Here is a 21,452-nt window from a genome sequence, read left to right as displayed (position 1 = left end):
AAAGGTAAAAAGACCCTGATGGGCCCCTGAACAGTAGCCAGGATGTGGGCTATACCATAGACAATGAATTTACCTTTGTTAAACTGTAACATAGTTATCAACCTTTAACTTTAACTAGAAAATAGTTACAAACAAATCATTTAAAGCGTAGACCCCAGAAAGTCAAATAAATGCCTTAAGGGCAACACAGGATTTGATTAAGGAGCTTAAAATAATATGGAGGCAGTGATCATGATATGATTGAATTCACCCTGCAATTTGAGAGGGAAAAGCTTAAGTCAGATGTATCAGTATTACAATGGAGTAAAGGGAATTACAGAGGCATGACAAAGGAGTTGGCCAAAGTTGATTGGAAGGGAACACTAACAGGGATGACGGCAGAAGAGCAGTATGGTTGGGGTTTCTGGGAGCAATTTGGAAGGGGCAGGATAGATACATCCCAAAGAAGAAATGTTCTAATTGCAGGATGATGCAACCATGGCTGACGAGGGAAGTGAAAGCTAACATAAAAGCAAAAGGGAGGGCATATAATAGAGGATTGGGAAGCTTTTAATAACAATCAGAAGGCAACTAAAAAGCCATAATGGGGGGGGAGGGGGAGGCAGAAGATGAAATATGAAGGTAAGCTAGCCAACAATATCAAAAGAGGATACTAAACGTTTTCTCAGATATATAAAGAGTAAAAGAGAGGTGAGAGTAGATGTCGGACCACTGGAAAATGATGCTGGAGAGGTAGTAATGGGGGACAAGAAAAATGGTGGACGAGCTGAATAAGTATTTTGCATCAGTCTTCTCTGTGGAAGATACTGGCAGTATGCTGGAAATTTGAGTGTCGGGGACTGAAGTGAGTGCAGTTGCTATTATTAGGGAGAAGGTGCTGGGGAAACTAAAAGGTCTGAAGGTAGGTAAGTCAGCTGGACTGATAGGTTCTTGATTAGTCAGGGTGTGAAAGGTTATGAGAAGAAGGCAGGGGAATGGGGTTGAGGGCGAAATGAATGAGCCATGATGAAATGGTGGAGCAGACTTGGTGAACTGAATGGCCGAATTCTGTTCCTATGTCTTACGGCCTTGATTAACTGTGGTCAGACTTGAAAAGACTGCTGCCTTATTTGTTAGGAGTTAGCGACAGGAGATATGCTAATAAATGGGAGCAGGAGGTTAAACCTGCAAGTGTGCCCATTGGTATGGCCATGAAACCATGTGTTTGGATGTCTCTGATTTGGAGGAATGAACTAAATATGATGGGACTTTCCTTATTTTTCCTCCATCAGGGTTAAAGGTATCTGGGGCAAGAATGTCACTCCCTTTATTCTAGCACGAGTTTATGAGCTCACACAAGGCGTTTCCTTGACTGCCAGTATCCTTCATATATGGACCATATTGTATCTGTAGCTTACTTTAAATCAAATTTCAAATGGACAAGAATGTGAGAACAGAGGAACTAAGCAGGTCTAGCAAGACCAGTTGATGGTTTAGAAGATTAAATTGCCATATAGTCTTCCCCTCCAACGTGTTAGTAGTAGCAGATTAGTACTCATGAATTGGTACCAACACTTTGAACAGCTACCCACTGTGCAAACAGCAGCTGCGTTATTGTCATACTGCTGAAGAATATTTGTGAGACCGGAGTGAATTCCTGTCTGGATTGGGTTACTGGAGCTGGGAGTGGGATGTGGGAATACATACCAAAATGGTATGTATTTCAAATATCACCTTCTTTACCTCACTATTCAAGCTATTCTCCTAAGGGGTTCATTTATTAGGGTCAGCTGAGTCATTCTAGTTCCCTGTTGCAAACTCCAAACATGGGCAACCCTTTTCCTGGAAGAAGTTTTTCTCACCCTGCAGAATTAGTTTGGTAGATGAATCCCTCAGATGATTATGTAATTCAGACATTGGATTCCATCACTCTTTCTTTGAGCAGAAGGGAACGGTCTTCCTTTTGCTACAGGTTGACCTGATCTCAGGATACAGTGAGAAGGGATAATGTGCACTAGTTCCCCATTCTGGAATTCTATTAACATCTGGAAGGTGAGGTACTTGATGAAGTGTACTGTTCTCAAATTTAGAGTTTTTTGAAATTTCCCTTCACAAAGTGATGGCCTGCAAACTTTCAGACTCCTTGCTGGGGCCTTTTAATATGATTATTTATCTATCTATCTAGAGACACAACGTGGAACAGGCCCTTTTGATCCAATTAGCCACATCGTCCAGCAACCCACCTATTCAACACTAGTCTAATCACAGGGCAATTGACAAAGACCAATGGACCTCCTAAATGTATGTCTTTGGACCGTGGGAAGAAGCTCCATTTAAATGAAATGCAGCAGTTTCTATGTTGTTGGGGCAATGATTAGACAACCAATGGAATGTACCTAGTCAGAACTGTAATTGTAGATAAGCTTTGCAAATGTCTATTTGTTTGTGGTCATGAACATTGTACAGGTTTCTCATCTGTTTAGTCATTTTATTGTGCATCATGGTTTGGGCAGATCCATAATGTGAAGAAAATGGTTAGATCACTCATACTTCAGTCTTAGGTTTGCCAATCTTTGACTCACTTCTAATCCTTAACTTTGACAAAGATATTGCTCTCATCAAAACCAATGCAAAGGTGGGCAGTCGTATAGCACGTGCACTAGCCAAGCAGAAGACACGCAGATACAACCCTCCATCACAACCATCTGAAGAGAAGGTCAGAGCTCCTGCTAAGCCAGTAAGTGACATCCATAATGTACTGTAACAAGCAAAATGCTGAAGGAACTCAGCAGTACAGTGGCGCTGGAAAGTTTGTGAACCCTGTAGAATTTTCTCTACTTCTGCAGAAATATGACCTAAAATGTGATCAGATCTTCATGTGAGTTCTAAAACTAGACAAAGAGAACATAATTAAATAAATAACACCAAAAAAATTATACTTGTTCATTTATTTATTGAGAAAAATTATCCAATATTACATGTATTTGTTGGAAAAAGTATGTGAAACTTTGCTTTTAGTAACTGGTATGACCCCCTTGTACAGCAATAACTTCAACCATATGTTTTTGGTAACTGTTGATCAGTCCAGCACATTGGCTTGGAGGAATTTTAGTCGATTCCTCCTTACAAAACTGCCTCATCTCTGGGATTTTGGTGAATTTCCTTGCATGAACAACTTGCTTCAGAAATTCCATAACATTTCTACAGGATTAAGGTCAGGATTTTGACTCAGCCATTCCAAAACATGAATTTTCTTCTTTTTAAACCATTCTATTGTTGATTTCCTCTTGTCTTTCAGATCACTGACTTGTTGCATTATCCACCTTCTATTAAGCTTCAGGTGACGGACTGCTACTCTGACATCCTCCTGTAAAATGTCTTGATACAATTTTGAATTCATTGTTCCTTCAACGATTGTAAGCTGTACAGGCCCTGAGGCAGCAAAGCAGCCCCAAACCATGATGCTCCTTCCACCATGCTTCACCGTTGGGTAGAGGTTTTGGTGTCGGTGTGCAGTGCCCTTTTTTATCCAAACATAGCAATGTGCATTTCAGCCAAAAATGACACAGCTCATATGCAAAGGAGGATTCTTAAGTTGCAGCTGTGTTTCCCTCCATTTGCAAGATAAAGGCATTGGACCTTCTCCACGGTACATCCTGGGAAAATTGGACCCTCCAGCCTGAGTATATTGTGTCAAAATTTTAGTATTAGTTCATGAAGCGGTCATCTGTAGTTTGCAGTCCTAACAGAGAAGGCATTTCTAAGATGGACAGCACTTAGAAAGGATTTCTTCTGGAATGGAACAAAATATTTGAAAACGATTCAATTCTGTAGTTTTGATTTCTAAAAGATAAACGTGACATCTGCATATGTACATCAATAATAGTTTCAGTGAGGTTGCTCAGAAATGTTTGGTAACACTATTCAAGCCCATGATCTCATACAGTATATGAAGCTGCCTTCCAACTAACACGACATAAAATGTGGGTCAGCTCACGTTCCTTCGCTGTCACTGCATCTAAATCCTGTAGCTGCTTGCCTAACAGTGCTGTGGACGTACCTGTATCACCTCGGCTGCAGTGTTCAAGACTTTAAGCCACGATGCAAGGACGTTGGGGATAGACAATACATGCTGACTGGCTTGTGACATCCCTGAGAAGTAAAAATAACTTTGAAAGAGTGTGTAGTCTTAATGACTTGTGATGGGAGCTGCATCTTTACATTTCTCCCCATGTTGCTGTAGAGTAGGGATGTGCTCATTAGTGAGAAAGGAGACAAAAATGATCTGAAGAGGCAATCCCATTTTCTTTCTTAAACTCAGAAGAGTAAACACTGCTTCCTGTTCTTACCAACAGGATCTCCACTTGATTCACAAGTGCCTTGATGGAGACTTGGAGACAGTCATGTCCACAGCTGCAGGCCATGCAAGGAAACGTAGATGAGGAGAGGAAATTCCCTATTCTTCCAATTCCGAGATAGTCAGTTCCTTATTGTTTCCTATTTACCAAATGCTCGACCAACTCATAGTTCCAGATGAATAAAAATCTTTCCACCTAAATGTTGGGAAGACTGAAGCCACTTGCTTTGGCCAGCACAACAACCGGGGCAGCACTTTATGTCAGTAATTATCTGATGCTGAACCACACTGTTGTATCTGACGCTGAGATGGTTCTACAGATATAAGTTTCTTCCCCATTGCCACTTCTAAAGTACCTTCTCCTGCCATGGTAGCATTCGTCTATTGCAGTGATCTTCTGACTGGCAGATTCCACCTCTCATAAACTCCACCTCCACTCCAACATCCCTACCTGTATTTTAATTCACAAGGTCTCATCTATCCATCACCCTGTGCTTCCTGACTGATACTAGCCTTCAGTGCTACAGTGTCTCACTTTAAAATTTGCATCCTGACCCTCCAGAGCCTCAGCACTCCCTGACTCCATAATCAGCTCCTGTCCCACAATGCTCTGGGCTGCTTCAGTTCGCCATTCATCGGCTCTAAGCTCTGGGGATCTTGAGGTAGCCTGCCTTGTGGTGGGAAGCCTGTCTGTGTGTGTGAGGGGGTGGGCGGGAGGGTGGGAAAGGGGCTTGTTTCATTGTTATTGTTTTGTTCCGCTGAACATAAGTGGGCATGCTATGTCTCCAACACTCGTTGGCTGCCCCCAGCATATCCTTGGGAGTTTTGGTTGTTAACACAAACAGAACATTTCATTATATGCTTCAATGTACATGTGAGAAATAAATCTGACTATGAATCCTTTCTGAAACCTCTCTCCCTCTGAATGACTCACTCTCTTTAGATAATCTTGAAAAAACCATCAAATATTAATTGCCCAATAATAAAATCTTAGGTTAGGCAATACCAAACCACCCTCTTTCTTGTAGTATTTTTTACTTAATCTGGGATTTTTTTTGCCATATATAAGAGGAAACTTTAGAATCAATAGTATCAAAAAAGGGTTTAGGAATAAAAATCTGTATCATTTGAAATAAATATAAAAATTTAGGTAAAGTAATCATTTTAATAGCATTGATTCGGCCAATCAATGATAGAGACAATGGGGACCACTTAGTAATCAGTTATTTAATCTGATTAATTAACGGTAAAAAGGTTGAAATTGAATAGATCCTTATGTCTCTTAGTAATTTTAACTCCTAGATAAGTAAAATAGTCAGTAGTCACTCTAAATGGAGAATTTCTATAAATGGGAACCTGCATATTTAATGGAAAAAGTTCACTCTTACCTAGGTTCAGTTTATAACCAGAAAAACTACTAAACTGAGCAAGCAAAGTTAATACTGCCGGAATAGATTGTCCTGGGTTAGAAATACATAATAGTAGATCACCTGCATATAGTGATAATTTATGAGTCTCATTTCCACGGGTAATGCCAAATATATTAGGGGAGTCACGAATGGCAATAGCTAGCGGTTCCAAGGCAATATCAAATAGTAGTGGACTAAGAGGGCAACCCTGCCTAGTACCACGGAATAAATGAAAAAAAGGGGATCTTTGATTATTAGTAAATACCAAAGCCAAAGGGGTGAGATATATCAGTTTAATCCAAGATATATATATCGAACTAAATATTAATATTCAATATTTAATATTTTGGACGCAAGATTGGAATATAACTCCAAGCCCATATTGAGTAAACCTTGAAGGCCATTCTGTACAAGGGTTTTCTTTAGCTTCCATTTTAGGAACTTCACTGCCTTTTGCACTATCTAAATTGAATAAACAAATGTTTAACCCTATAGTTAAACATACATTGCGAACATGGTTTCAATTTCGTAAATTTTTTGGCCTGGATGAATTTATGTTATCAAGTTCTATTATATCTAATTTCTTTTTTCAACCCTCGGTTATGGGCCAAGCTTTTTTGATATGGAAAACGAAAGGTATAATATGTTTTCATGACTTATTTCTAGATAACTGTTTTATGTCTTCTGAGCAGTTATCTAAGAAATTTGATTTGATTAGATCCCATTTTTTTAGATATTTACAAATAAGAAATTTTTAAAATACTACGTTGCCTACCTTTCCGATTTCAAATCCTGTTGATAATATTGATAAAATTTTAGGTTTAAATCCTTTTCAGAAGGGATTAATAGCAATTATCTATGATATAATTATGAAATTACAGCCAGGTATATCTGATAAAATTAAAAATGAATGGGAAAGGGAACTTCAACTTTCCCTACCTATAGAGAAATGGGATAAAATTTTTCAATTAGTTAGTACTTCTTCTATATGTGCTAAACATACATTAATACAATTTAAAATAGTGCATAGAGCCCATATGTCCAAAGATAAATTAGCCCATTTTTATTCCCACATAAACCCTATTTGTGATAGATGTCACTCTGAGGTGGCTTCTTTAACTCATATGTTTTGGTCCTGTCCTCTTTTGGAAAAATATTGGAAAGATATTTTTGATATTATTTCAACAGTTCTATGTTTTGATTTAAAACCCCATCCTATTACGGCAATTTTTGGATTGCCAATGGTAGAATATAGATCTTTGTCTTCTTCAGCCTGTCAGATGATAGCATTTGTTACTTTAATGGCGAGAAGATCTATTTTATTGAACTGGAAGGAAACCAATCCTCCTACTACATTCCAATGGTTTTCTCAAACTATATTAAGTTTAAATTTAGAAAAAATTAGAAGTGATATTTTTGATCCTTTGGTTAAAGTTGAAGAAACTTGGAAACCTTTTATGCAACATTTTCATATGATGTAATCTGACCTTTCCAAATCTTTTTTTTATTTAACTTAAATTATATGAATAGAGGAGCGGAGTTGATGACATTACTGAACGTGTCTGATTCAAGATATTGGTCTAGCCCTGTTTTGTTCTGTTTTTTGGGTTTTTTTTCTTTTTCTTTTGGGGGTCTTTCTTTGTTTATATATATATTTTTTTCTTTTTATTTCTTTTTTTCCTGATGACTAATTTCATTATGAGTTTGGAAGTCTATTATACCTATGTTACTTAAAATCCTTATTAAGATTATTCCAATCTCTTTGTATCAACTTTGTTACTGTGTTTATAATTTTGAAAATTATTAAAAAGATTTAAAAAGAAAAGAAAGAAAAACCCTTCTCTTTGACCAACTAATTGTTCTAATTTCTCTTGTAGCTTAGTGTCATATTCTTTTTTAATGATATCCCTTTGATTGAGCACATTCAGACATTTTGCTACATTAAAACACCATATATTAATATATGAAGTCCTTGTGCAGGATTCCCTAAAGGTTAATTTACAGATTGAGTCTGTGGTGAGGAGGACAAATGCGATGTTAGCATTCGTTTCAAGAGGACTAGAATATGAAAGCAATGGTGTAATGTTGAAACTTCATAAAGCACTGGTGAGGCCTCACTTGGAGTGTTGTGAGCAGATTTGGGCCCCTTATCTTACAAAGGATGTACTGAAACTGGAGAGGGTTCAAAGGAGGTTCATGAAAATTATTCCAGGATCGAATGACTTGTCATATGAAGAGCATTTGGTGGATCTGGGCCTGTATTCACTGGAATTCAGAAGAATGAGGGGTGACCTAATTGAAACCTATCGAATGGTGAAAAGCCTTGATAGAGTGGAGGTGGAGTGGATGTTTCCTGTGGTGGGAGAGTCTAAGACCGGAGGACACAGCCTCACAATAGAGGGGCGTCCTTTTAGAATGGAATTGTGGAGGAATTTCTTTAGCAAGAGAGTGGTGAATCTGTGGAATTCTTTGCCACAGGCAGCCATTGAGGCCAGGTCTTTATGTATACTTAAGGCAGAGGTTGATAGATTCTTGATCAGTCGGGACATGAAGGGATACGGGGAGAAGGCAGGAAATTGGGTCTGGGAGGGAAAATGGATCAGGCATGATGAAATGGCAGAGCAGGCGATAGGCCAAATGGCCTAATTCTGCTCCTAGCTCTTATGGTCTTATATTTACATGCATTGCGACATGCATACATGAAATGAAGCCATGAGTTGATGTTATTGAAACTCATCAGGAGACCCCTTATCACATTCGAGAAAGTGTCAGAGGCTGGCATAGTAGAAGCCCAGGGGAGTAACAGTACAGTAAGAGACTAGGAGAGAACTTCGAGACTGTATTATGTTTGAAAATAAAGCAGTACACTTCTCACTGAAAATTTTAATATGCTAAGCCATATTTGGAGCATGTTCAGGCTGTAAATCATTGAGGTTGCAAAGCACCGGTTAAAATGCTGTCAATGTGCCATGTAAGATGGTAATATACTTGTAATTCTGTTTACCATTTTGTCTCTGGTCTGGAACAGCAATCCCAAATTCTCAAATTTCTCATGTGTGAAGAGACCCTTTGCCCCATCAAGTTTGTGCTGACTCTCAGTGCAGACCAATCCAATCTAATCAATCCAATATCATTTATTTCCCTGTAGCTTTTCCTCTCTCAGTTACTCATCTGTTTCCCTCCCCACTCCTCCCCATGATTCTCCTGCCATTAGCCTACACCAGGGGCAGTTTACAGCAGTCAGCCAATGTGCAAGCATGCCTTTGGGATGTGGGAAACAGACGATTACAGGGAGGACGTGCAGACTCCACACAGGAGGTCAGGATTGCACCTGACTCACTGGAGCAGTAAGATATTATTACGTCTGGTTTCTGATGCACTTCCTGTTTGCCTGCTCTGCCCTTTGTGGTATTTGGGAGTTGGGAGTCATTGTGCAGGATTCCCTGAAGATTAAGTTGCGGGTTGAGTCTGTGATGAGGAAGGCAAATTCGACGTTAGCATTCATTTGGAGAGGAATAGAATATAAAAGCAAGGACGTAATGTTGAGGCTTTATAAAGCACTGGTGAGGCCTCACTTGGAGTATTGTGAGCAGTTTTGGGCTCCTTATCTAAGAAAGGATGTGCTGACATTGGAGAGTTCACAAAAATGATTCCAGGACTGAAAGGCTTTTCATATGAGGAGTGTTTGATGGCTCTGGACCTGGACTCACTGGAATTGAGAAGAATGAGGAGGGAATCTCATTGAAACCTATCAAATGTCGAAAGATCTTAATAGAGTGGATGTGGAGAAGGTGTTTCCTATGATGGGGGAGTCTAAGACCAGAGGACACAGCCTCAGGATAGAGGGATATCCATTTAGAATGGAGATGAGGAATTTCTTTAGCCAGAGAGTGGTGAATCTGTGGAATTCGTTGTGACAGGTGGCTGTAGAAGCCAAGTCATTGGGTATAATTAAGGCAGAGGTTGTTAGATTCTTGATTAGTCGAGCCATGAAAGATAATGGGGAGAAGGCAGGAGATTGGGGCTGAGTGGGAAAATGGATCCACCATGATGAAATGGCGGAGTGGAATCGATGGGCCGAATGACCTAATTCTGCTCCTATATCTTATCATTTTATGGTCTTTGCCATCTAGGTGCCTTCGGATTTGGCAGAAACATTCTTCCCCCTGAAGTCAAGGAAACAACTTGTGCTGGAAAGATGGATTGAGCATTTTGTCTATTTTCATAGAGAAAACAAAAAGAACCTAAAATTGTGAGGTTCTTGTTGGGTTCATTAGTTCTGTTTGATTTGTGTCATTGCAACAATCAACTTAGCGTAAGATAAAGATATCAGGAACAGCAATGCAAAAAATTCAGCTGTCATCAAATGAAACCCAAATCCTTTTTTCCTGAATGAATTGATCACATTTTCCTCACCTGTTCCCGTTTCCTATTTTCCATTTCCACAGGTCGTGATTGGTGGCTGCAATATTGATTATGTTATCAAGGTGGAACATGGCGATATGATGGTAGGTGAGCACTGCAATAAAACTATGCAAATGTTCAACAACTTGTACTTGGATATTGCTTTATTTTTGACAGCAATGATTCTCTATAACATTTAGCTCTTTAACCCATTATTAATAATTTGCAAAAATATTGCTGAGATTACTCTCTTCCTTCCTCCCTCCTCAGATATGTATTATGGGTGGATAACCATCTGTATTTTTTATGGCATAGGAGGAAACTCTCTGGATAAATTTGTTAACTTGAATGATATTAGCAGAAGTTTTAAAAAAAACAACCATACTCCTGAGAGTTCACTGCTTTTGCAATTACAAAGAAGTATCTGAAATCTGCAGCACCCTTCCGAGACAGAACCATACATTGATAATCAATCCAGTGTGGGAGGAATTGCTTGAAAAGGCATTTGATCCTTTGCATCCCAGTCTGTTGCCGTTTGGAGTCAGCATTACCTCTCACTAACTGAATACTTCACCCCTAAATTGAAACCAAGCCAGAGCTCGAATCTACTGCAGTATTTCATCTCAGCCTCAACTAAAAGTGCAAAGTTTTCGGCAACAGGAAATCTTGATCAATAGCTGCATTTCGACTTGATGGTTTTTAAATGAAAGTGGAAGTATTTTCCTTTATTTTTGTAATTTATATTTTATTGAATTTCATCATCAGACAAACATTTCCATAAGATGTATACCAGAAACTGTATATATATATATATATCATATAATCATATTTTGTCACAAATCTCCACATAATATTTATCTGAGGTATACATTTATAGAAAGGAGAGGAAAGAAAGAACAATCGAAAGAAGAAAACTATGTACAGAGTAGGGAGTGATTTCCTTTACAACATATTCATTGACTTGTGAGAATAAAATCAGGTCTATGAGGTGTTATGTAGTTAAACCATTTTTCCAGTATGAAAAACATTGTTCCAACTTATGATTAACAGATGCTGTTGTCTTCTCCATTTTGTAAATGTCCATTGTAATTTCCATCCATACATTTAAAGTTGGGCTCTCCTGTGATAACCATTTCCTGGTAAGGGTCTTTTTACCAGCCACCAGCAGTATATTCATTAAATATTTATCTCTCTTCAGCCATTCTTGAGGTATATATCCAAAATATATGGTTTTACTCTCTAAGGGTATTTCATATTTAAAGATGACTTGTAGGGCATTACGTATCCCACTCCAATAGTCTTTGATAATGGGGCATTCCCAAAAAATATGATAATGGTTTGCATTTTGATTTCCACAGTTTCAAGTATTTTCCTTCTAATTACCTGCAGTGTAATTGTGTGGAGGGTTTCTATCTATCCTGGGAATCTGTAGCCAGCTAAATTTGGATGTGCATTCGGGGGTTATGTGTACAAAACTACCAGCAGGAGTGAGGTTCAGGGAGTGACTCTGTACTCTGTAAACTATTAAATTATACTCATTTCGAATATGGTGCTGGATAAAATTTAAACTTTTTGCAGGACACATAGATTAATCAAAAACATGACTTGTCAAATATGAGAATTTTTTTGAAGCACAGATTAATTGGATGAAGATGCCAAAAGATATTTATTTATGAGGTTGTACAGAACACTGTCCACTCCTCCCTCCTCCCCCACTTGGTAGGCGTCAGGTAGAGGAACCTAACCATCTACCCTCAGCGTTCAATGGCATTACTATTACAGAATCTCCCACCATTATCAATATGACAGATACTTTGACCAGAACTTACCTGGACAAGGCCAATGTACATATGTACTGTGACTGTAAAATTAGATTGGAAGCTGGGCACCTTCAGTGACTGGCTAACCTTCCGACTCCCCAAACCACTCTGGCCTTTTACACCATCGGAAAAACGTAACTCACTGACTTGATACCCTGTTCTCCACCGTAAAGGTTCATTCCCTTTACTGTAGCGGTTATAGTGCTTGCCATCAATGAAATAGACTGCAGTTACTGGAACCGCAGGTCAGTAACCTATGACTTCGCCCACCAAGGACGACAGCAAAAGGTCTCGTCACACTGTCCACCTGCACTTGCCCCATCCTGAATTACATTGTCATTGCTTCACTGTCACTGTGTCTAAATTCTGGTGCACCACCCCCACCCCCAACAGCACTGTGAGGGGACTCCACAGGAGGGACTGCAGAGGTGCAAGGTAAACTTCTGGCATTGTGTTAAAGGTATTTAGGGGTAGGCAGTTTTGGCTTTGCAAGGCTGCGATGTTTAACTGTTTAAGTGAACAGTTAAGATGGTGATGGCATGCTATAAAGTCCCCATGTCCGCATTTATTCCAGCCATAATGGCTGCAGGTTACACCCTCCACAAACTTCACCTCCACCAGCGGTTCCTTCAGAGAGACTTCCACACCATGAGGACACGAATTTGAGCAACACTGTGAGAAGGTGGCCCCAGTGTTTCACTTCGTCCAGTTTAGAAAGACACTGCCAGTCAGTCCTAGCTGCCTCAGTCAGACGCTACTTATGCTGAGAAAGTCGGTGAGCACCAACGATATCTGATGTGGGGTGCAGACAGACAGTAGGCTGCACACTCACTGGCTGCAAAGAGGAACAGGGTACAGTCTCAGTGAGTGAACAGTGGGTGAAGATTACGGTCTCAGTGAAAAGTGGGGGGAGATTACAGTCTCAGTGAACATTGAGGGGGCAGATTACAGTCTCAGTGAACAGTGGGGGCAGATTACAGTCTCAGTGAACAGTGGGGGCAGATTACAGTCTCAGTAAACTGTAGGGGGCAGATTTCAGTCTCAGTGAACAGTGAGGGGCAGATTACAGTCTCAGTGAATAGTGGGAGGCGGGCAAACTGTCTTGGTGAACAGTGGAGTGTAGAATACAGGTTCACTAGTTACGTCAAGGTCTCATATTGAGACTAACACAGTAGTAACAAGAGAGAGAAAGATTGCATTTAAATAGTATTTTTCATAATCTCAAGATTTTTAAGTAAGATTTACAGCCAATTAAGTTCTTTAATTGTAATGTTGTCATCAGAAAAGGACTTGATAATCACCCCCTGTGTTCCTTGAGTGAAAATTATTGGCCATTTCACTTGAAGGTCTTCTCTGGTCTTTGTAGGATGATGGGCAGAATTATTTACTTCTCTCATGCCTCACACAGTGTCGGTCCAGAAGACTCTGCTCAGGTTGGGTGCTGGTGTTTGAGTGCACAGACTGCAGTTGCTGGCTAATCCGTCTTCCACATAGCAAGGTTGACCCCTGAAATTGGAACAATGATGTTTGTTATTGAAGTATACTCTTTGCTGTTTCTTACACGTAGTTTGGTGGCCCCACAAACCGCAGCATCGTACGTCAGTCAATAGGGGGTGTTGGCAGAAACCTGGCTGGTGAGTAGATCTTTCAGCATATCATCTGGGAGCAATAAGACACAAATTACGCAAAAAGCAGACAGAAATCTGATCATCTGTGATGATATATTGAAGTTATTAATGCTCTTCTGACCACATTTGTTGACATTACTCATCAGAATTATAATTTTTTTAATCCATTGTGAGATAGAGAGCAAATGTCACATGGCACTGAAGTTAAAAATGGCAACTATGAGAAAATATAAGGTTGCTAAACTAGGCGTTTTGATGGATTCATCAATACAAATCACTTGTGATTCAAAAGAAATTATTTGATTTCTTCTGTGTGAAGAATGATCAAGCGATTATTTATATTTCTAAAAGAAGACTTGTCTCCTTCCTTTAATGGTAGCATTATCTTCTAGTTGTGATGACTTTATTTTGAAGAACCATCACATGTTAACCCTTGCATTCATGGTTTCTCCATTTTCTTCATGCAGAATATATTTTCCACTCATATCATTCTATTTGTCAAAGCCAATTTAAAGTAAGCAAAAACTTGGTCAAAATTGTCAATTAAGCGTATTTGCTTCCACAGTATATTGACCCTACCTTTAAGCTTCATGCAAACCTTACATTTTTTAATGCATGCATTTCTAAATGACAATAAACGAGGACTGAGTGTCCTCATAATCTAATCTAATCTAAATATTGGCATTAACTAACTATCTCTCAGTAATGGTGAAGAAAGGTATACTACACATTTACTATGTGTGCTTTATCTGTTCTTCAGACTGCCTGAGCCGCCTGGGCATGAATCCATTGTTCATCTCAGCCATCGGAACTGATATCAATGGGGAGACAATTCGACACTTTTGTGGTCACATGGTAAACTATTAAGTTTTATGTTTAGTAAGTTTTATGTTTAGTTAGAAGTGATGAGTAAAATAATTTTACTGTTCTGGGTTGCCTTTTGACCGCAAAGTTTCCTTTCAGTAAAGGAGTCTTTTTCTACCTGCTGAGCATGGCCAAACCTCAGCTGAGCAGATGCAAGATGAAAAGCCACCAGCAGGTGGCGCGGAAGCACAACATTGCCGCATTGTGGTCTGTGTGCATCGTGACCACGGTTGTTACCATCCACAGAATGTCCTCCGATACTCACCTCGGACACTCCCAAACCCTCAGCATCGGTCACCTAGAAGGAAAGAGCGGCAGGCATGTGGAAAGCAGCTTCAAATGCCGATTCCAGCCCAAGACAAGCAGCATCCTGACCTGGAAACACCTCAGCCTTGCTGGGTCCAAACCCTTCCCAACAACATTGGGGAGGTGCTTTCAGCTGCTGACTGCGGCAGTTCACCACCACCTTCTCGGGGGCATTTCAGGATGGGCAACAAATGCTGGCATTAACACAGGTGTCCAGATCCCAAAAACGAATAAATGTCTTTCTAACAACATTCAGAAAATGCTGGAGCAACTCAGCTGGTCAGCCAGCGTCTGTGGAAACGAATAAACTGTCAACATTTTGGCCGCGAGTCTTTATGAAGCTCTCGGCCTGAAATATCAACTGTTTATTCATTTCCATAGATGCTGCCTGAACTGTTGAGTTCCTCCAGCATTTTGTGTGTGTTGCTTTGGATTTCCAGCATCTGCAGAATCTATTGAGTTTAAAATGTTTTTTTTAAACTTTTTTCCACTCTTTATTCAAGACTCTGACACTTTTTCAAAATCTCCCCATTGTGACTGGGTCTAAATGTGGTGAGCAGAAGCCATCCCAGCAGCCTGGTGGGCTGAACACACATTTTGCACAACTCATGGCCAGTCCATGAAGAGTGTGAATCAGTGAAGCCTGGGTTGGTTTTGTTCCACCTTGTTTATTAGAAATAGCTTGTGCTATAAATACACCAGTCCCAATTGTTGACCCATGAGCTTCACAGCGTGGGATGCTACATTTCCTTCCGATGCCGGAGGTGTGAAAGGAGGGAGCCCATTGGCTGTTGTTCCTGACCTATAATTTATTTGTATTTTCAACGGGATTGCTGTACTTTGTACATGTAATTGTGCATCAGGGATCACTTAATATTGTTGCATAGTGCTTGTTGCCAGGTTATATTTGCCAGGTGTCTCTACTTTGAGCAAAGAGGGCATTGAGTGTGGGTTGAAAACTGCCTGTTCTTTCAGTGGAACTGATCCACAATGGATGACAGGCCTCTGACCGTCTGGTGGTAGGTTGAAAGTATGGGTCTTCAGTCCACATGTGGATATGGCCTAGGCATTCTATTGTGCATACAATCTTCGGCCTCACTGGCAGATAGAATTATATCTGTAACACTGGACATAAATGACGCCGATTCCCCGCGAATGTGACCCCAATTTACATGAAGCTAGCTGAGATCCCAACTCCACCCTCTCGCCACCAGCTGAAAGCCACAACTGTACCTGCCACCAGACTTCACCCTGAGGCTCTTCATCGTGAGCCGCTGTTGAACACTGCCGAGATCTGCGGTGGTGGGGCTAATTCTGCACGCTAAGTGTGCAGGGTCTGGGCTACTGCTCGCACCCGCTTGGGGCAAGTGTGCAGTTGAATCTTGCAAAGGTTGCTTTGCCCATTTCACTTCACCTGCTATACACGTCTGTGCTGCTGTAGAAGAATGTGTTGCCAACTATATTTTGTGCATTGTTACCAGGCTGTGCTCATTTTAAAGAACTTCAATCCCTTTTTCCAGGATACCAGTGGTGTGGCAATATTACAGGAGCATAACACAGCCGTGTACTGCGCAGTCATTGCACCTTCAGGAGAGCTAAATCTGGGCCTTGGAGACATGGATATTCACCTGCAGTTAACAGTGCAGTATGTAAGGAATCAGAAAGAAGTTTAGTATCACAGGCATATGTCGTGAAATTTGTTGTTATGTGGCAGCAGTACATGCGATGCATAATTAAAATTGTACATTACAGTAAGAAGTATATATACAGTATATATATTTGTATTTTAAAGTTAAATTAAATAAGTAGTTCAAAAAGAGAAAAAGAAGTAGTGAGGTAGTGTTCATGGATTCAATGTCCATTCAGAAATCTGATGGCTGAAGGGAAGAAGATGTTCCTGAACCTTGAGGCCTCAGGCTCCTCTACCTCCCTGATGGTAGCGATGAGAAGGGGGCATGTCCTGGGTGATAGGGATCCTTAAACCAGGCTCCTGATTCTCAGCGCTTCAGACTAACTCTTCAGCTGCACAGTTGATAGAGGGAGAATGAAAGTAATTTAATCGAGGGTATAATTTTAGACGATAATGCGGCCCAGAACTGAGCTCTGAAGGCCCCAGCCTGGTTCCCGCTCAATGTTGTCCAATCACGCCTGTTCAGCTAAGCAGAGGTTAAAAAGGACAATGCATGTGAAGTGCTGGAGGTCAGGCAGTATCTATGGAAAGGAATAAAGAGCCAACATTTCGGGCCGAGGACCCTTCATCAAGACTTGAAAGGAAGTCGGAAGAAGCCAGAATAAGAAAGTGGGTGGGTGGGGGAAGGGGATGAAGTGAGAAGCTGGCAGGCGGTAAGTGGAAAAGATAAAGGGCTGAAGAAGAAGGGATCTGATAGGAGAGGAGTGGACCGTGGGGGAGAGGGAAGGAGGAGGAACAGAAGGAGGTGGTAGGCAGATGAGAGAAAGAGTAAGAGGGGAGGCAGAATGGGGAATAGAGAAAAGAGAGAATGGCAAGAGGGGAGAAATTATCAGAAGTTAGAGAAATTGATGTGGCCGGAGTTAACTGGTTCCCATTGGTCACCTTAAGTTAAAATCAGGATTAATAGGTAAGCATTTTTGCCTGCCTGCCCCTTATATGCTCAGCACTAAGAACTAGAATGATTTCTGTGAGCCTATAACTCTGTTTTCCCTTTCCCGTGGAGGGCCTCATCATGCTTCCCTCAACGCAATCCTCTGGGCTGCTTGTCTTTTGTTAGGTTTCCAAGTTTGAGGAGCAAATCCGGTCAGCCTCATTCGTGTGCCTGGATGGGAATATTCCCACATCGACCATCCATTACGTCTGCAATGTTGCGAAAGAGCGCAGTGTTCCAGGTAACAGACTGCGTCGGGCAGACCAACACATTTCAGGATAAAACTTGGCTAATCAGTACTATTACCCTCTTTGATCTGCTGATGACCACACTGTGCAGCTACAACAGCCGTGCTCTCAGTGTTTCCCAGTGAAACGGTGCTATGTTTAGTTTGGAATCCATCCTTCGTGCAGCCCGTTGGGGCGCAGAGACGAAAGAGTGTATACCCACTGCTTCACCAGGGCTAACGAGGCAATGCTGCCTACATGAGCTTCAGTGCCGGCAGCTAAATCTGTACATGCAACGGGAGCAGTGCCTACAATTTCATTTGCGCAGGGATGAGATATTCCAAAGAAAGGTAGCCACATTGTTTATCCATTGGTTTGTTTGCAGTGATGTTCGAGCCCGCAGACTTCTCCAGTGCTTGCAAACCTTTCAAGACAGAAAGCTGGAAATCTCTAACGTACACGTCACCCAACCTGATGGAACTGTGGGCAATGAACCAGGCACTCGGATTACCAGTACCCACAGGTAAACGTTTCCTGCAGTGTACTTTGTAACATACGTCAAGCAAGTTTCAATGGATGAATCCTCTTAAGGATTGAATTAATATCAAATTATACTTGTGCAACTCTCTCACCGGGGATCCTACACCAACTTGGCTTGTTAGCCGACTCTGCTGACAGCCACGTGACCTGGTGGTGAAAAGGCCACCCTTCATAGGCAATACACGTCTAGGGTTGGTATGATTTAGGGTTCAACCAAGCAGGAACACTGGGATGTTCCAATTAAGTGAAGCTTGATTTGAATGAATGCTGTGTAAGTACTTGCCACACAGTTATCGGTAGCCCAGAAATGACTGATCGTCCCAGCTTGCCACTGGGAACTGTGACTGTGTCTGTCAGACTGAACAGATGAAGAAAATGTTCCCCTCTCGAAATGGAGGATCTTTGTCCCATATCTAGGTTTCCATTCCTGAACCAGGAGTCAGTCTAAGATTCCTGTCCTGCTCTGCTGCTAAGGAGCATTTGCATCTGAATGCAGAATCCCAGGGCCCGGACAGGAACTGGGGGACTGCTTCATCGAGGATCTCTACTCCATCCGCCAAAAGCAGAACTTCCCGGTAGCTAAGCATTTTAATTCCGATTCCCATTTCCCTTCCATCATGTCGGTCCATGGCCTCCTCTTGTGCTACGACAAGGCCACCCTCAGGGTGGAGGAGCAACACTTCATATTCCATCTGGGTAGCCTCCAACCCAATGGCATGATTATCGATTTCTCCTTCCAGGGAAAAAAAAAACCCTTCCCCTCCCCTTCCTCTCTTCTTCTGTTCCCCTCGCTGGCCTTTTCTAACCTGCCCATCACTTCCCCCGGGTCCCGTCCTCCTTCCATTTCTCCTCCGGTCCACTCTCCTCTCCGATCAGATTCCTTCCTCGCCAGGCTTCACCAAATGCCTTCCAGCTAGCCTCCTTCCCCTCCATGCTCCTTTTAATTCTGGCTCCTTCCCCTTCCTTTTGCTCCCTGAAGAAGGGTCTCGGCCTGAAACGTCAACGATTTATTCATTTCCATAGATGCTGCCTAATGTGCTGAGTTCCTCCAGCATTTTTGTGTCTGTTGCTCATCAAAAATGAAGTGTTCTTTTATCCAGCAGTGCAGACACAGAGTCTCATAGAGAGGATTATTTGTCAGTGTGAGGTGACAGAGGTGTGACCTATAGCACTTAGCACCTATGTTCATTTTAAACTCAAGTTGACGCCTATAGCGCTAACACTACTCCTCCTTAACTGCAGAGCTGCCTTCCGCGGTGGATGAAGTTGTTGAGGTTGCATTGAGAATGTCACGGCCATTGTTGAAACACTTGCAGTGTGTGATTGTCACTCTGGGAAGGCACGGCGTGCTCCTTTGCAGCAGATGTGAAGACGGAGAAATCTCTCTTCAGCCAAAGAAAGCCTCTCAGGTCAGCATGAAACTCTCGGCCACCATCGAATGTCAAGCCTCCAGCTTCTAAAGTCTCTCATTCTCCCCTTTTACCACCAAACTAAGCAGATAACTGTCCAGCTCTTTGGATGAAGTCACTGTGTGGTTCACTGCAGGTTAGGACCTTGATAATTTTCCACACGATGAGTTTTCAGTCTCTGCTACGTCCTCAGCCACTGGTGCACAGTGGAGCCTGGACTTTGAGGTTCTCCCACATTTGGCCCAAACATCCCGTGCTGTGAGTGAATAGTTATATTACATTCACCCTTCCCGTTTCCAATCCTTTCAACTCCTTCACTTGTCTAATCCAGCTTAACCTTGACGAGACTGCAACAAGCACCCAGCCAAGAACTCAGCTTCACAAAGTCAACTCTGTACTCTTGGCAGGTGTTCAAGCTCCTTCTCCCATCCCTGCACCAATAGGTACATTTAACGCCAGAGAAATGTATAAAATATACGTCCTGAAATTCTTTTCTTTGCAAACATCCACAAAAATAGAGTGCCCCAAAAAATGAATGACAGTTAAACGTTAGAACCCCAAAGTCCTCCCCCAGTTCCCCCTCCCATGCATAAGCAGCAGAAAGGCAAAGACCCCCTCTCCCAGCAGCAAAAAAGCAACAGCACCCTCCACCGAGCCCTCAAGCGTGCAACAAAGCATCAATAAAGACATAGACTTGCAGTAGCCAAAAACTACTCGTTCACCAGATATTCAACATACCACAGGCTCTCTCTCTCTCCCTAATGAGGAAAAAGAGGTGTCCCCGTTTCACAGTGAGAGGGGAGACATAACAAACAACTCACTGATTTACGACATTAAAAGTCTGTTGCGTCGCTTTTTCCAAGCTCTGTGCCCAGAGAGTTGGCACCAGAAAGGCACTGCTCTCGGGACACACAACCCCTGGCATCTAACCTTCTGCTCCCGATGGTCCGTGTTCTCCCGTGACGCTTCAGTCAGAGGCAGCAGCCTAAATCAGCATGTCCTCAGAACCAGGAAATCCCAGAGCCCTGAAGGCACTCTTGTCTTCCAGGCCACGTCCTTGGGATATCAAAAAGTGGCTGGTCGTGAGGCCCTCAGGGCGGGACCCATTCCCGCAAAGAACCAAAGTCAGAGTGTAACTTCAGGTCAGGGTCTTCAAAAGACCCTTTCGATCTTAGAATCCCTGCTCACACGCTAGGTCACCTACATTGAGTTCCCCTCTTCCTCTCCTCACTGTGAGTCCTCCTCTCATCCTCAGGGCTTCTCACACTCTCCAGATTTCACTCTCTATTGGTACCTGGCCCCACTGGGTTCCTCTCTCACATCCCCCCACTTCCAGGTTTGTAGTTTTTCTAGGTTCCTGTTCCCACCAACAGATATCAACTTTCTCAGGCATGCTTACAGCTTCAACACTTTCCCTTCCAAAGAATGCCATTCTGTTACAATACAAGCTGCTGGGAAATGTCAGACACAGGGCTGGGATCGTGTTAGTGAAACGGAGAGTATGGCTGCGGTTTACCTCATCCTCTGATCTACTTCTCCTCTGTGAAGATTGTAATGTCTGCCCAGTTTCTCCAGATCGTGGCTGACAGGAGAGTAGAGACTGGAGATGTTGGAAATCTTCAAGCAAGGCAAAACAACTCCAGCCCGACAACATACACATCAAATTCTTTAGTGTCCGATAACCACTCCTGTCTGTCCTCCCCCACCCCCCAACTTCTATATTTACTTCTGATCCCATGGCCTTCATTACCATGTTTACTCTTTCCCCACCATCTGCATCTGCCCATCACCCAGACACATTCTACACACTGATTCCCAACCCCACTTCCTTCCCTTTATTCCATGGTCCACTGCCCTCTTTTATCAAATTCCATCTCCTTCAGCCCTT

General features: G+C 41.9%; 1 protein-coding gene across 1 annotated transcript in view; it reads left to right on the top strand.

Annotated features, from left to right (window-relative positions):
- LOC140203352 (uncharacterized) overlaps nucleotides 1-21,452 on the top strand; it is a 60,829-nt gene that overhangs the window by 22,723 nt on the left and 16,654 nt on the right. Inside the window, exons 9-17 of the mRNA XM_072269393.1 lie at nucleotides 1,272-1,357; nucleotides 2,586-2,716; nucleotides 10,194-10,253; nucleotides 13,537-13,603; nucleotides 14,358-14,452; nucleotides 16,288-16,416; nucleotides 17,515-17,629; nucleotides 18,001-18,138; nucleotides 19,398-19,564. Coding sequence (XP_072125494.1) covers nucleotides 1,272-1,357; nucleotides 2,586-2,716; nucleotides 10,194-10,253; nucleotides 13,537-13,603; nucleotides 14,358-14,452; nucleotides 16,288-16,416; nucleotides 17,515-17,629; nucleotides 18,001-18,138; nucleotides 19,398-19,564 — 988 coding nt within the window. The remainder of the gene's footprint in view (nucleotides 1-1,271; nucleotides 1,358-2,585; nucleotides 2,717-10,193; nucleotides 10,254-13,536; nucleotides 13,604-14,357; nucleotides 14,453-16,287; nucleotides 16,417-17,514; nucleotides 17,630-18,000; nucleotides 18,139-19,397; nucleotides 19,565-21,452) is intronic.

Source organism: Mobula birostris, chromosome 9 (genome assembly GCF_030028105.1).
Source record: "Mobula birostris isolate sMobBir1 chromosome 9, sMobBir1.hap1, whole genome shotgun sequence".
NCBI lineage: Eukaryota > Metazoa > Chordata > Chondrichthyes > Myliobatiformes > Myliobatidae > Mobula > Mobula birostris.
This window is presented reverse-complemented; position numbering and strand designations above follow the sequence as displayed.